Genomic DNA, 17,335 nt, shown 5'->3' on the forward strand with positions numbered 1-17,335 from the left:
CCCCATATCTGTCAGATTACATGGGAATCTCCTGTGCACAGCCCTCTTTAGGTCACCCAGCAGATTTTTAATTGGATTAAGGTCTGAGCTCTAGCTGAGCTATTCCAAAACTTTGATCTTCTTCTGGTGAAGCTTTTTTTTGTTGATGTGGGTTGTAGTGCTAAAGAGTGAAATTCATCTTCATCTCTTATTAGCAGAGGCTTGAAGGTTTTGAGCCAAAATTGACTGATATTTGGAGCTGCTCATAATTCCCCCCACCTTGACTAAAGCCAAAGTTCCAGCTAGAAAAACAGCCCTAAAGTATAATGCTGCCACCACCATGCTTTACTGTGGGTGTGGTGTTCCTTTGGTGATGTGCAGTGATATTTTAATGATTTTTTACTCAAACATACTTTTTAAGATTATGGCCAATAGGTTCAGCCTTGTTCTCATCAGACCATAACACATTTTCCCATCTGCTTTTGGCAGACTTGATGTAGGTGTTTGCAAAATGTATACTCAAGTATATTTAGACACCACATAATTACTGAAAACTTCCATTAATTTTTATACGAGAACTTTTGTATTTTTTAACTAATAAAAATGCCAAATTTGGCAGAACAGATTTCTCTTTGAAGTCTCCTAGGAGTCTGTGTGAACTTTGAGTTTGACTGTTTGTCGGTGTGAACATAAGTTTAGTGGGTTTAGTGTGTAAAGATTAATTACACAGTATTTAAAACCTTTTTTAATTAATAACATGGATAAATAATAAAGAAATTTAATGAAAACCAAACCAGCATGTTTAAGAGTTGCTGGAGTATGTTGCTCTTTACAGAGTGTAACATTACCTCCAGGATGTCCTTCAAGTGACACAAGCTGGACTCAATATGCTCTGCCTAAATATTATCCACTCCTGTCTTCTGTCCTACACCTCTGGAGAATCCACAGACCAGGAGCATGACTTACAATCTCAAATCTTTTCCCCTCTTATGTTTATGTAATTTCTCTGCTGGTTTCCGTTTTTGTACAGATGGCAGAAGTGTTCACACTTTAAAAGGCCAGACTTCTTACTCATGTGTGAAGCCAAAATCTTTGCTAGTTCCAGACTTGCATAAATGTATTGATCTGAGCATTTTCAGCAAAATGCCTTGTTTCAGCTACCTTATTCAACAACAGGATTAGTGTTAATTAATTGCTGAGTATCATCCACTTTGCTTTTGTGCTATTTAGAATATAACAAAAGTGCTCCTAGTGGGTGAGGATATTTACCAGCATTGTTTTTAGATAATAGAACCTATTTATCAATTTTGGCAGTAATGTACATTACAGGTCTAAAATTTTGGGACATTCCAATTTCTCATTCCGAGGTCTCAACGAAATTAAAGAACAGCTTTAAGTTGATTTCAGTTAAAATAAAAAGTTTTCAGTTTTTGCTGACCATAAATAACTGGCAGTTTACCGCTTACATTTGTACTTTTTTTTTTAGGTTATTCAGTGGACTTGAACTGCCTATAATATCAGTGAAAACTGGAAAATATTTTGATGGGTAGTGTATACACTGTAGTTATTAAATTAGTTGTCTTCATTCATCCTTAATAACTTTTAGTTTTGCACTGAAGTTAGGGCTATGTAATGACAGTCCCTGTCACTCAAAACATGTTGAAAGATATAAAACAGCAAAAACAAAAATGTTCCATAACCTTTGAGCATTTTTTTTTCCTACCAAAATGTCAAATGTATTTAACAAACTAATTCAGCTACTTTTGTTTAATATAAATCTGGTGCATAAAGCAGCTTTGTATGTTTACATATAATGTTGGTTGATTTGTATGTGTGAATATACCACTAACATAAGTAGTTTCAAAGCCATTGTTCTGTAACTAGGTTTGAGATGTCTACACTAAGAAATATTTAGCTTCTTTTTGCATGGTGCTTTTTGGCAAATCATTCCTCAAGGGTTTCTGATGGATTTGAACAATAAGCACACAAATTGCACCACTATTTGTTTGAGGACAGATGCACCACAAAGATGCATAAACATGCTTTCAGATTAATGTAATTAATACAGTTTAATAAAAAGCTCAAGGAAACCCAGCAGTCTTCTCAATACAGTTACAAGAACACTCTAAAAACAACAGTTACACAATAAACTATAAGCAAAACAAAAAGGCATCTGCTAAAAAGATGTATGTCTAAAATTTAGAATAAATAAGTAAACCAAAAATAGAACTTATCATGATTCTTTTGCCTCAAATGGTATTACACGCCATTAACCCAAGACCTGTTTCTGAATAGGAAGCCAAACTCCAGACTTAAATTGTATTGACTGTTTGAGAGGGGCTCTTATAACCTTCTGGAATTAAAAAGAGGTGAAAGAAAGAGATCAAAAACACCTTTACTGTTTTATGGAATAGCACCATTATGATCCTGCACTATTTAATTGTACTTCAATTGTAGTGATTTACAATTATCTAATAAAATGTCCACAAGTGAACATACCTGGTAGTTACCTAAATTAGCAGCTCCAGGTGTGTAACAATGCAGTTGTTAGTCAGTTTTTTAGTATTTGCTGAATAAGTTGTAGTTAATTACAGAGAATATATATACAGTGTATCACAAAAGTGAGTACACCCCTCACATTTCTGCAGATATTTAAGTATATCTTTTCATGGGACAACACTGACAAAATGACACTTTGACACAATGAAAAGTAGTCTGTGTGCAGCTTATATAACAGTGTAAATTTATTCTTCCCTCAAAATAACTCAATATACAGCCATTAATGTCTAAACCACTGGCAACAAAAGTGAGTACACCCCTTAGTGAAAGTTCCTGAAGTGTCAATATTTTGTGTGGCCACCATTATTTCCCAGAACTGCCTTAACTTTCCTGGGCATGGAGTTTACCAGAGCTTCACAGGTTGCCACTGGAATGCTTTTCCACTCCTCCATGACGACATCACGGAGCTGGCGGATATTCGAGACTTTGCGCTCCTCCACCTTCCGCTTGAGGATGCCCCAAAGATGTTCTATTGGGTTTAGGTCTGGAGACATGCTTGGCCAGTCCATCACCTTTACCCTCAGCCTCTTCAATAAAGCAGTGGTCGTCTTAGAGGTGTGTTTGGGGTCATTATCATGCTGGAACACTGCCCTGCGACCCAGTTTCCGGAGGGAGGGGATCATGCTCTGCTTCAGTATTTCACAGTACATATTGGAGTTCATGTGTCCCTCAATGAAATGTAACTCCCCAACACCTGCTGCACTCATGCAGCCCCAGACCATGGCATTCCCACCACCATGCTTGACTGTAGGCATGACACACTTATCTTTGTACTCCTCACCTGATTGCCGCCACACATGCTTGAGACCGTCTGAACCAAACAAATTAATCTTGGTCTCATCAGACCATAGGACATGGTTCCAGTAATCCATGTCCTTTGTTGACATGTCTTCAGCAAACTGTTTGCGGGCTTTCTTGTGTAGAGACTTCAGAAGAGGCTTCCTTCTGGGGTGACAGCCATGCAGACCAATTTGATGTAGTGTGCGGCGTATGGTCTGAGCACTGACAGGCTGACCCCCCACCTTTTCAATCTCTGCAGCAATGCTGACAGCACTCCTGCGCCTATCTTTCAAAGACAGCAGTTGGATGTGACGCTGAGCACGTGCACTCAGCTTCTTTGGACGACCAACGCGAGGTCTGTTCTGAGTGGACCCTGCTCTTTTAAAACGCTGGATGATCTTGGCCACTGTGCTGCAGCTCAGTTTCAGGGTGTTGGCAATCTTCTTGTAGCCTTGGCCATCTTCATGTAGCGCAACAATTCGTCTTTTAAGATCCTCAGAGAGTTCTTTGCCATGAGGTGCCATGTTGGAACTTTCAGTGACCAGTATGAGAGAGTGTGAGAGCTGTACTACTAAATTGAACACACCTGCTCCCTATGCACACCTGAGACCTAGTAACACTAACGAGTCACATGACATTTTGGAGGGAAAATGACAAGCAGTGCTCAATTTGGACATTTAGGGGTGTAGTCTCTTAGGGGTGTACTCACTTTTGTTGCCGGTGGTTTAGACATTAATGGCTGTATATTGAGTTATTTTGAGGGAAGAATAAATTTACACTGTTATATAAGCTGCACACAGACTACTTTTCATTGTGTCAAAGTGTCATTTTGTCAGTGTTGTCCCATGAAAAGATATACTTAAATATCTGCAGAAATGTGAGGGGTGTACTCACTTTTGTGATACACTGTAAATTACATTGGCTGTATTAACAAATGATTGTATGTGGTTGTAGAGACTAAAATAAAATACATTAAGCTAAAATCAACATTCTTTATTTCACTTCAAACTGTTTGGATCTTCATCCCATTAGTCATCCTCAGGTCTACATCCCTGAGTTTTAACATAACATAGCATCAGTTAGCCTTTACAAATGTCCTGTAAACTTTCCACAAATGTCACGTAAATGGCTCTGCTGGCTCCTACAGGTCTGCAGAGCACTATGAGTGTTTAGAAAAAGCTAAAGATTGATTCCACAGTTTTAAATTATACAAACTTTCTGACAAAGGAAATAAATGACTATTTCCAGGCATTGTTCTGGGCTCAGGTTTGCGGATGCTTTTGTAAAAGGTTCTTATGTAGATCTACATAAACTACTTAAATCATAGAGCTATAGTAAAAGATACATATTATAACTTATTTAAATCTGGGTTGCGCATGCAGGTTATGTACCAGTCACTGTGATTGCTCTTTTCATGTAAATCCCTTGGAAGACGGGATCCCAGTTATTGTACTCGGTGCCCCCAGAAACCCAAATAAAGAAATGTGGACACGTTGTATGCACATTTCATTTAGATCTACACCGATCATGCATGACATTATGACCACCTTCGTAATATTGTGTTGGTCGCTCTTTTGCTGCCAAAACAGCCCTGACCTGTCGAGGCATGGAGTCTGACACCTTTCTATCAGAACCAGCATTAACGTCTTCAGCAATTTGAGCTACAGTAGCTCATCTGTTGGATCGGACCACACGGGCCAGCCTTCACTCCCCATGTGCATCAGTGAGCCTTAGCTGCCCATGAACCTGTCGCCTGTTTACCAATGTTCCTTCCTTGGACTACTTTTGATAGAGACTGACCACTGCAGACCGGGAACACCCCACAAGAGCTGCAGATTTGGAAATGCTCTGACCCAGTCGTCTAGCCATCACAATTTGGCCGTTGTCAAACTTGCTCAGATCCTTATGCTTGCCCATTTTTCCTGCTTCTAACACATCAACTTTGAGGATAAAATGTTCACTTGCTGCCTAATATATCCCACCCACTAACAGGTGCCGTGATGAAGAGATAATCAGTGTTATTCACTTCACCTGTCAGTTATGCCTAGTCGGTGTATATGAGAAGTTTGTTTTAAAAATAAGATACACAAATTTATCATTATTAATAAAGATTAGCATAACAAAATAATAATGGGTGATTACTGATTAGAGCTAATCCCTTTCCAATTATTGTTGCTTAGAAAGATTTGATAAATCTTTCTAAGATTTGATGTTTTTGTTTGTAAAATTGGACTTATTTATTTATTTATTAGGATTTTAACATTATGTTTTACACACCTTGGTTAAATTCATGTGGAAACAGAATCATTACACAAGATCAGTTCACAGGTTTAATGTCAAACACAGTCCTGGACATTTTTGTATCTTCAATTCACCTCACTTGCATGTCTTAGGACTGTGGGAGGAAACGGGAGCACCCGGAGGAAACCCACACAGACACAGGGGTAAACGTGCAAACTCCACACAGAAAAGACCCGGACCGCCCCACCTGAGGATCGAACCCAGGACCTTCTTGCTGTGAGGCGACAGTGCTACCCACTGAGCCATCGTGCCGCCCAATATTGGACACATCCGTTAAACAGAACTCTTAATGTAGTGACAGAATTCATTAACTCCACAGTTAATTAAAAATCATACAGTTTTGGAAGAAACCTTTTTTGCCTTAATAGGTTTGTAGTTTGCATTGAACGTGACTTTCATGGTAAAATAAATTGTCAGACAGTAGCACTGGAATTAATGTTGTTTGTTGGCAGATTAAATATCACATAGAAACGAACAAACTGCATTTAAGATCAAATTACGCTCTGTTAAAGGAGAAAACCTGTGTTTTGGAAATCCATCACCACCCTGTGTGCACAACCTGTAACCGTCTGAGTACCACTCAAATCCAATTAAGTCTGTACTCAGAATACCAAACACCCTATTTAACACTACTCTTAGTGCATAGTCACATGAAAAATGTCATCTAGGATGTCAGTCTTTACCAGAATAGGTTGTTGTCAGTGCCCCTTTTACTAGCTGGCACTAAACAGCTTATTGTAAGCTTCCTCATGAGAAGCTAAACAAAAGCTCAACCCTTGTTGCTGGATATATGTGCGTGCTGATAAGAACACCATAGTGCTGTTTAATTTTGTACTGAAACACTACACATTCTCTCGAGGGACCCGATGCCGTCATTCAGAGGCTCAGAAAACAGTTCAGCCAAACAGGAAATGAAGTGCCTAGCTCGTGTTCTCTGGGTCATGCGGGGTTAAACACTAGGCTTTGGCATTCTTTTGGCTGACTATTCAAATGTGCATTTCTTATACTGCTATTTTTGCAACCTGAGCTTGAGTTTTTGCTGTCATCAGGGATTCAGCAGTCATGTAGTTTATCTTTAACCTTGGTCATAAAAGGTTTTCAGTAAGTACTGGAAACCTATTTGTGGGATTCCTCAGGGATTTAGTCTGGGCCATGTTTTTTTTTTTTTTTTTTTACATACATGTTATCTGTACGATATATTAGTTAAATGCAATTCTTGTTTTATTGGTATGCTGGTGATGCACAGCTATACATTTCATTAAAATGAAGTTGTAATGAGTCAGTCACATTATTCCCCCATGATCTAAAAATACCAGTGATTAGAATCAGAATAGTTTTTATTCACCAAGTACATTTTCATATACAAGGAATTTGACTTGGTCTAAGTTGGTGGCAATCCAAAATACTTTAAAAAAAAAAGAAAAGTTTTATATATATTTAATAAAATACAAAATATAAACAGAAGTGCAGTATTTATTAGGATTTTAACATCATGTTTTACACAGTTTGGTTACATTCATGAAAGAACAGGTATTACTGGTTACACAAGATTCATCAGTTCAAGTCTTTAATGTCAAACAGTCCTGGACAATTTTGTATCTCCAATTCACCTCACTTGCATGTCCTCGGACTGTGGGAGGAAACCGGTGATCCCGGAGGAAACCCACACAGACGAAGGGAGAACATTCAAACCACACAGAAAGGACCCGGACCACTCCACCTGGGAATCGATCTCAGGACTTTCTTGCTGTGATGCAACAGTGCTACCCACTGAAAGTGCAGTGTGATCAATCAAAATTGGACAATATAACTGTGATTATTATTGAAGTTATTTATTAATGGTCCCGGGCCGGGTTCATAAGGCTGAATAAAAGCTGGCCTGTTTTGATAAATTATGACCTTAAGCCAAGCTTTCACAAATGTCTAAGAAACTAAGAATAAACCTTAAACAAGACCTAAAACTTGAATGAAGAAAGTTGGTTTTTATCAACACTGTAAATGCATTTCTGCTTACATGAATTAAAAGCAAGACCACTGTCCACTAATTTTAATGAAACTAAAAATGTATATGGTACATTGTATATCTGGCATTAGTACTATTGCATAGCAGTCTTGGTCGGTTGGAGCGGTTGTAAACACAGCTGCTACTCATTCACAGACATCGATCCTTTCCTTTCATTCCAGCCACAATGTTTGCTCATCAGGGCAAGATGCAGGACAGTGAGACTACAGTGTTTTGAAACAAAGCCTTGAACTTGTAGCTCCGATTGCACTGACCTATTGACTGTCCTTTGAATTATGCAGTAAAAGTCAGCGCTCATTGCTGTGTGGTTATTGTTCTACTGGCAGTAGTGTAAATAGGGAAGAGAATGAACTGATGAGTGAAACGCTTTCAGAAGTGGCAGCATGCAATTGTTTTATGGGGGTGATCAGGGATAACATCTGCTCCTGCCAAACGTACTTTCTCACTAAAGAGGAACTGTATTGTACTGTATTACCTGTTGCTTGTATCAGAAGTGTTTTATTGTGCTTATAAATGGGACAAAATGGTGTTAATGAAGGTACACCACTGCACTCAAGAGAAAGTCCAGAGATTAATTCTACTGAAATGAAATCAATGTTAAATGACTTAAAAATGTATCCTTCTCGCTGTGCAAGTTTGATTAGCAGCTACAAGAATCATTACTGTTAAACCAGTTATGAACTACTGATCATGGTTTACAGTCAGGATTGGAAAATATGAATCTTTGTGTGTTGATGTACAGGGGTTGGACAAAATAACTGAAACACCTGGTTTTAGACCACAATAATTTATTAGTATGGTGTAGGGCCTCCTTTTGCGGCCAATACAGCGTCAATTGGTCTTGGAAATGACATATACAAGTCCTGCACAGTGGTCAGAGGGATTTTAAGCCATTCTTCTTGCAGGATAGTGGCCAGGTCACTACGTGATGCTGGTGGAGGAAAACGTTTCCTGACTCGCTTCTCCAAAACACCCCAAAGTGGCTCAATAATATTTAGATCTGGTGACTGTGCAGGCCATGGGAGATGTTCAACTTCACTTTCATGTTCATCAAACCAATCTTTCACCAGTCTTGCTGTGTGTATTGGTGCATTGTCATCCTGATACACGGCACCGCCATTGGATGCACATGGTCCTCCAGAATGGTTCGGTAGTCCTTGGCAGTGACGCGCCCATCTAGCACAAGTATTGGGCCAAGGGAATGCCATGATATGGCAGCCCAAACCATCACTGATCCACCCCCATGCTTCACTCTGGGCATGCAACAGTCTGGGTGGTACGCTTCTTTGGGGCTTCTCCACACCGTAACTCTCCCGGATGTGGGGAAAACAGTAAAGGTGGACTCATCAGAGAACAATACATGTTTCACATTGTCCACAGCCCAAGATTTGCGCTCCTTGCACCATTGAAACCGACGTTTGGCATTGGCACGAGTGACCAAAGGCTTGGCTATAGCAGCCCGGCCGTGTATATTGACCCTGTGGAGCTCCCGACGGACAGTTCTGGTGGAAACAGGAGAGTTGAGGTGCACATTTAATTCTGCCGTGATTTGGGCAGCCGTGGTTTTATGTTTTTTGGATACAATCCGGGTTAGCACCCGAACATCCCTTTCAGACAGCTTCCTCTTGCGTCCACAGTTAATCCTGTTGGATGTGGTTTGTCCTTCTTGGTGGTATGCTGACATTACCCTGGATACCGTGGCTCTTGATACATCACAAAGACTTGCTGTCTTGGTCACAGATGCGCCAGCAAGACGTGCACCAACAATTTGTCCTCTTTTGAACTCTGGTATGTCACCCATAATGTTGTGTGCATTGCAATATTTTGAGCAAAACTGTGCTCTTACCCTGCTAATTGAACCCTCACACTCTGCTCTTACTGGTGCAATGTGCAATTAATGAAGATTGGCCACCAAACTGGTCCAATTTAGCCATGAAACCTCCCACACTAAAATGACAGGTGTTTCAGTTATTTTGTCCAACCCCTGTAGTTTGCTGCAACTTTTGCGACATTGAATAAACCATGTTTTGTGAATAACTAATGCAGAAGTTCACGTCTTTCTGAAATTATATTTTGATTTTAAATATTTGACCCCTGCTTTTCCTGTTGGTAGATAAGAGGATCTGCTCTCCGCCATTCATGGTGCTGAATAGTGAGTGTGGGCCAGACACACTGGAACAGATCGAGCAACATGGTCTTACATTCCCCTTCAGTAAGTCCCTCCCTTTCCTGTTGGGGGGGAAAAACCATCTTGTTTTACTTAGACACCCATTTATGTCTTCATGCAATATTGATTAAAAAAAAGTACATAGATGATTTTATGCAAGAATGGAAAAAGAAGTAATCTAAGGAACATTATTTTGAACCTTTAGTATGTATTTAGTCAGCCACTGATTGTGCAAGTTCTACTTAGAAAGATGAGAGAGGTGTGTAATTTTCATCATAGGTACACTTCAACTATGAGAGACAAAATGAGAGAAAAAAATCCAGGAAATCACATTGTAGGATTTTTAAAGAATTTATTTGTAAATTATGGTGGAAAATAAGTATTTGGTCAATAACAAAAGTTCAACTCAATACTTTGTAACATAACCTTTGTTGGCAATGACAGAGGTCAAGCGTTTCCTGTAAGTCTTCACCAGGTTTGCACACACTGTAGCTGGTATTTTGGCCCATTCCTCCATGCAGATCTCCTCTAGAGCAGTGATGTTTTGGGGCTGTCGCTGGGCAACACGGACTTTCAACTCCCTCCACAAATTTTCTATGGGGTTGAGGTCTGGAGACTGGCTAGGCCACTCCAGGACCTTGAAATGCTTTTTACGGAGCCACTCCTTCATTGCCCGAGCGGTGTGTTTGGGATCATTGTCATGCTGGAAGACCCAGCCACGTTCCATCTTCAATGCTCTCACTGATGGAAGGAGGTTTGGGCTTAAAATCTCACGATACATGGCCCCGTTCATTCTTCCCTTAACACGGATCAGTCGTCCTGTCCTCTTTGCAGAAAAACAGCCCCAAAGCATGATGTTTCCACCCCCATGCTTCACAGTAGGTATGGTTTTTTTGGGATGCAACTCGGCATTCTTCTTCCTCCAAACATGACGAGTTGAGTTTTTACCAAAGAGTTCCATTTTGGTTTCATCTGACCACATGATATTCTCCCAATCCTCTTCTGGATCATCCATATGCTCTCTGGCAAACTTCAGACTGGCCTGGACATGTACTGGCTTAAGCAGGGGGACACGCCTGGCACTGCAGGATTTGAGTCCCTCTCGGCGTAGTGTGTTACTGATGGTAGCCCTTGTTACTTTGGTCCCAGCTCTCTGCAGGTCATTCATCAGGTCCCTCCGTGTAGTTCTGGGATTTTTGCTCACCGTTCTCATGATCATTTTGACCCCACAGGATGATATCTTGACCCCAAGGGAGATTATCAATGGTCTTGTATGTCTTCCATTTTCTTACAATTGCTCCCACAGTTGATTTATTCACACCAACCTGCTTGCCTATTGTAGATTCACTCTTCCCAGCCTGGTGCAGGTCTACAATTTTCTTCCTGGTGTCCTTCGACAGCTCTTTGGTCTTGGCCATGGTTGAGTTTGGAGTCTGACCGTTTGAGGCTGTGGACAGGTGTCTTTTATACAGATAACGAGGTCAAACAGGTGCCATTAATACAGGTAACGAGTGGAGGACAGAAGAGCTTCTTAATGAAGAAGTTACAGGTCTGTGAGAGCCAGAAATCTTGCTTGTTTGTTATTGACCAAATACTTATTTTTCACCATAATTTACAAATAAATTCTTTAAAAATCCTACAATGTGATTTCCTGGATTTTTTTTTCTCATTTTGTTGAAGTGTACCTATGATGAAAATTACAGACCTCTCTCATCTTTCTAAGAAGGAGAACCTGCACAATCAGTGGCTGACTAAATACTTTTTGGCCCCACTGTATATATTGTATATAAAAGTTCAGGATATGTAGCATTGAGGGTACTGCCACAGATAAATAGACGCACTAGAAACGTACCTGTTCAGGCTGTTCAGAATTTGTTTCTGTTCTGTTTTATAATGTATGATGTGCAGTGACTCATCAATTGAGCTTATTGCATTATTGTCATTTACTTATTAATCAGTTATATTAATTTATTAGTCTGAACTAATAACATCAGTGAAGTGGTTATGGAGAACCAAATTAGGCTCACGTTTGCATAAAAATAGTGCCGCAAGTTTAATCTAGACAGCAAAATGTTGCTCTCCAAACGTCTAAACCACATTTATATATACACACTGTTCTTGCATGTATTAATGCAGTACACTTTATGTAGCATTGAGTTTAAGCAAATTGTGTCTTTTTTTTTAATTTTCAGTTTGTAAAACACGAGTTGCACATGGAACCAACTCCCATGAGGTAAGACTCATTGTTATTTCTTTGATAGCTAATCACATGTAATCAAATATTTACATCCTTAACATATACAGTGTATCACAAAAATGAGTACACCCCTCACATTTCTGCAAATATTTCATTATATCTTTTCATGGGACAACACTATAGACATGAAACTTGGATATAACTTAGAGTAGTCAGTGTACAGCTTGTAAAGCAGTGTAGATTTACTGTCTTCTGAAAATAACTCAACACACAGCCATTAATGTCTAAATGGCTGGCAACATAAGTGAGTACACCCCACAGTGAACATGTCCAAATTGTGCCCAAAGTGTCAATATTTTGTGTGACCACCATTATTATCCAGCACTGCCTTAACCCTCCTGGGCATGGAATTCACCAGAGCTGCACAGGTTGCTACTGGAATCCTCTTCCACTCCTCCATGATGACATCACGGAGCTGGTGGATGTTAGACACCTTGAACTCCTCCACCTTCCACTTGAGGATGCGCCACAGGTGCTCAATTGGGTTTAGTCCATCACCTTTACCTTCAGCTTCCTCAGCAAGGCAGTTGTCATCTTGGAGGTTGTGTTTGGGGTCGTTATCCTGTTGGAAAACTGCCATGAGGCCCAGTTTTCGAAGGGAGGGGATCATGCTCTGTTTCAGAATGTCACAGTACATGTTAGAATTCATGTTTCCCTCAATGAACTGCAGCTCCCCAGTGCCAGCAACACTCATGCAGCCCAAGACCATGATGCTACCACCACCATGCTTGACTGTAGGCAAGATACAGTTGTCTTGGTACTTCTCACCAGGGCGCCGCCACACATGCTGGACACCATCTGAGCCAAACAAGTTTATCTTGGTCTCGTCAGACCACAGGGCATTCCAGTAATCCATGTTCTTGGACTGCTTGTCTTCAGCAAACTGTTTGCTGGCTTTCTTGTGCGTCAGCTTCCTTCTGGGATGACGACCATGCAGACCGAGTTGATGCAGTGTGCGGCGTATGGTCTGAGCACTGACAGGCTGACCTCCCACGTCTTCAACCTCTGCAGCAATGCTGGCAGCACTCATGTGTCTATTTTTTAAAGCCAACCTCTGGATATGACGCCGAACACGTGGACTCAACTTCTTTGGTCGACCCTGGCGAAGCCTGTTCCGAGTGGAACCTGTCCTGGAAAACCGCTGTATGACCTTGGCCACCATGCTGTAGCTCAGTTTCAGGGTGTTAGCAATCTTCTTATAGCCCAGGCCATCTTTGTGGAGAGCAACAATTCTATTTCTCACATCCTCAGAGAGTTCTTTGCCATGAGGTGCCATGTTGAATATCCAGTGGCCAGTATGAGAGAATTGTACCCAAAACACCAAATTTAACAGCCCTGCTCCCCATTTACACCTGGGACCTTGACACATGACACAACGACACATTTGGGCACAATTTGGACATGTTCACAGTGGGGTGTACTCACTTATGTTGCCAGCTATTTAGACATTAATGGCTGTGTGTTGAGTTATTTTCAGAAGACAGTAAATCTACACTGCTATACAAGCTGTACACTGACTACTCTAAGTTATATCCAAGTTTCATGTCTATAGTGTTGTCCCATGAAAAGATATAATGAAATATTTGCAGAAATGTGAGGGGTGTACTCACTTTTGTGATACACTGTATACAGGTGCTGGTCATAAAATTAGAATATCATGAAAAAGTTGATTTATTTCAGTAATTCCATTAAAAAAGTGAAACTTGTATATTATATTCATTCATTACACACAGACTGATATATTTCAAATGTTTATTTCTTTTAATGTTGATGATTATAACTGACAACTAATGAAAACCCCAAATTCAGTATCTCAGAAAATTTGAATATTGTGACAAGGTACAATACTGAAGACACCTGGTGCCACACTCTAATCAGCTAATTAACTCAAAACACCTGCAAAGGCCTTTAAATGGTCTCTCAGTCTAGTTCTGTAGGCTACACAATCATGGGGAAGACTGCTGACTTGACAGTTGTCCAAAAGACGACCATTGACACCTTGCACAAGGAGGGCAAGACACAAAAGGTCATTGCTAAAGAGGCTGGCTGTTCACAGAGCTCTGTGTCCAAGCACATTAATAGAGAGGCGAAGGGAAGGAAAAGATGTGGTAGAAAAAAGTGTACAAGCAATAGGGGTAACCGCACCCTGGAGAGGATTGTGAAACAAAACCCATTCAAAAATGTGGGGGAGATTCACAAAGAGTGGACTGCAGCTGGGGTCAGTGCTTCAAGAACCACCACGCACAGACGTATGCAAGACATGGGTTTCAGCTGTCGCATTCCTTGTGTCAAGCCACTCTTGAACAAGAGACAGAGTCAGAAGCGTCTCGCCTGGGCTAAAGACAAAAAGGACTGCTGAGTGGTCCAAAGTTATGTTCTCTGATGAAAGTAAATTTTGCATTACCTTTGGAAATCAGGGTCCCAGAGTCTGGAGGAAGAGAGGAGAGGCACAGAATCCACGTTGCTTGAGGTCCAGTGTAAAGTTTCCACAGTCAGTGATGGTTTGGAGTGCCATGTCATCTGCTGGTGTTGGTCCACTGTGTTTTCTGAGGTCCAAGGTCAACGCAGCTGCTGACCAACTTTATGGAGATGCAGATTTCATTTTCCAACAGGACTTGGCACCTGCACACAGTGCCAAAGCTACCAGTACCTGGTTTAAGGACCATGGTATCCCTGTTCTTAATTGGCCAGCAAACTGGCCTGACCTTAACCCCATAGAAAATCTATGGGGTATTGTGAAGAGGAAGATGCGATACGCCAGACCCAACAATTCAGAAGAGCTGAAGGCCACTATCAGAGCAACCTGGGCTCTCATAACACCTGAGCAGTGCCACAGACTGATGGACTCCATGCCACGCCGCATTGCTGCAGTAATCCAGGCAAAAGGAGCCCCAACTAAGTATTGAGTGCTGTACATGCTCATACTTTTCATATTCATACTTTTCAGTTGGCCAACATTTCTAAAAATCCTTTTTTTGTATTGGTCTTAGGTAATATTCTAATTTTCTGATTCTAATTTTCTAATTTTTACTGAATTTGGGGTTTTCATTAGTTGTCAGTTATAATCATCAACATTAAAAGAAATAAACATTTGAAATATATCAGTCTGTGTGTAATGAATGAATATACAGTGTATCACAAAAGTGAGTACACCCCTCACATTTCTGCAAATATTTTATTATATCTTTTCATGGGACAACACTATAGACATAAAACTTGGATATAACTTAGAGTAGTCAGTGTACAGCTTGTATAGCAGTGTAGATTTACTGTCTTCTGAAAATAACTCAACACACAGCCATTAATGTCTAAAGAGCTGGCAACATAAGTGAGTACACCCCACTGTGAACATGTCCAAATTGTGCCCAAATGTGTCGTTGTCCCTCCCTGGTGTCATGTGTCAAGGTCCCAGGTGTAAATGGGGAGCAGGGCTGTTAAATTTGGTGTTTTGGGTACAATTCTCTCATACTGGCCACTGGATATTTAACATGGCACCTCGTGGCAAAGAACTCTCTGAGGATGTGAGAAATAGAATTGTTGCTCTCCACAAAGATGGCCTGGGCTATAAGAAGATTGCTAACACCCTGAAACTGAGCTACAGCATGGTGGCCAAGGTCATACAGCGGTTTTCCAGGACAGGTTCCACTCGGAACAGGCTTCGTCAGGGTCGACCAAAGAAGTTGAGTCCACGTGTTCGGCGTCATATCCAGAGGTTGGCTTTAAAAAATAGACACATGAGTGCTGCCAGCATTGCTGCAGAGGTTGAAGACGTGGGAGGTCAGCCTGTCAGTGCTCAGACCATACGCCGCACACTGCATCAACTCGGTCTGCATGGTCGTCATCCCAGAAGGAAGCTGACGCACAAGAAAGCCAGCAAACAGTTTGCTGAAGACAAGCAGTCCAAGAACATGGATTACTGGAATGCCCTGTGGTCTGACGAGACCAAGATAAACTTGTTTGGCTCAGATGGTGTCCAGCATGTGTGGCGGCGCCCTGGTGAGAAGTACCAAGACAACTGTATCTTGCCTACAGTCAAGCATGGTGGTGGTAGCATCATGGTCTTGGGCTGCATGAGTGTTGCTGGCACTGGGGAGCTGCAGTTCATTGAGGGAAACATGAATTCCAACATGTACTGTGACATTCTGAAACAGAGCATGATCCCCTCCCTTCGAAAACTGGGCCTCATGGCAGTTTTCCAACAGGATATCGACCCCAAACACAGCCTCCAAGATGACAACTGCCTTGCTGAGGAAGCTGAAGGTAAAGGTGATGGACTAAACCCAATTGAGCACCTGTGGCGCATCCTCAAGTGGAAGGTGGAGGAGTTCAAGGTGTCTAACATCCACCAGCTCCGTGATGTCATCATGGAGGAGTGGAAGAGGATTCCAGTAGCAACCTGTGCAGCTCTGGTGAATTCCATGCCCAGGAGGGTTAAGGCAGTTCTAGATAATAATGGTGGTCACACAAAATATTGACACTTTGGGCACAATTTGGACATGTTCACTGTGGGGTGTACTCACTTATGTTGCCAGCTATTTAGACATTAATGGCTGTGTGTTGAGTTATTTTCAGAAGACAGTAAATCTACACTGCTATACAAGCTGTACACTGACTACTCTAAGTTATATCCAAGTTTCATGTCTATAGTGTTGTCCCATGAAAAGATATAATGAAATATTTGCAGAAATGTGAGGGGTGTACTCACTTTTGTGATACACTGTAATATACTGTATGTACAAGTTTCACTTTTTGAATGGAATTACTGAAATAAATCAACTTTTTCATGATATTCTAATTTTTTGACCAGCACTTGTAGTTGCAATCAGATATTCAAAGAAAATAAGGATGTTTAACTGTAGCAGAGCTAGATTTTGCTTTAAATGAAGTATTTATTAGTTGAATGATCCAGAAACAAAGAAACTAAATGCTGTATTTAAGAGTAGCAGGATATTTTGTTAATACTGCCATGTCAGTTATTCAACCCCTAATATTGCTGATCCTAAAACATACTGCTGATCTGTATGACTCAGTGTGTATGTAATAATAATGTAATGTACTACTATGTGGATTGGCAAGCGGATCTTATTTCAACAGACATTGCACCAAGAACAACAACACTGTGTCAGTTGAAACGATATCGCATTGACGTGATTTAAAAGTCTTTCTTCTAAACTGACTGATAAACAACTATACAAACAGTATAACAAATTGAAGTCAATGCAGTTATAGCTACTTGGCTTGAAAAGGGTGCTAATGGTATGTGGTAAAT

The 17,335-nt window shown here is 40.8% G+C and overlaps 1 protein-coding gene across 1 annotated transcript in view; it reads left to right on the forward strand.

The window, feature by feature from the left end:
• The window catches only part of itpk1b (inositol-tetrakisphosphate 1-kinase b), a 55,271-nt gene that overhangs the window by 31,171 nt on the left and 6,765 nt on the right, over window positions 1-17,335 (forward strand). The window contains exons 6-7 of the mRNA XM_063007350.1: window positions 9,756-9,854; window positions 12,002-12,042. Of these exons, the coding sequence (XP_062863420.1) occupies window positions 9,756-9,854; window positions 12,002-12,042 (140 nt within the window). The remainder of the gene's footprint in view (window positions 1-9,755; window positions 9,855-12,001; window positions 12,043-17,335) is intronic.

This window comes from Trichomycterus rosablanca, chromosome 13, assembly GCF_030014385.1.
Source record: "Trichomycterus rosablanca isolate fTriRos1 chromosome 13, fTriRos1.hap1, whole genome shotgun sequence".
In the NCBI taxonomy this organism is placed as follows: Eukaryota; Metazoa; Chordata; class Actinopteri; order Siluriformes; family Trichomycteridae; genus Trichomycterus; species Trichomycterus rosablanca.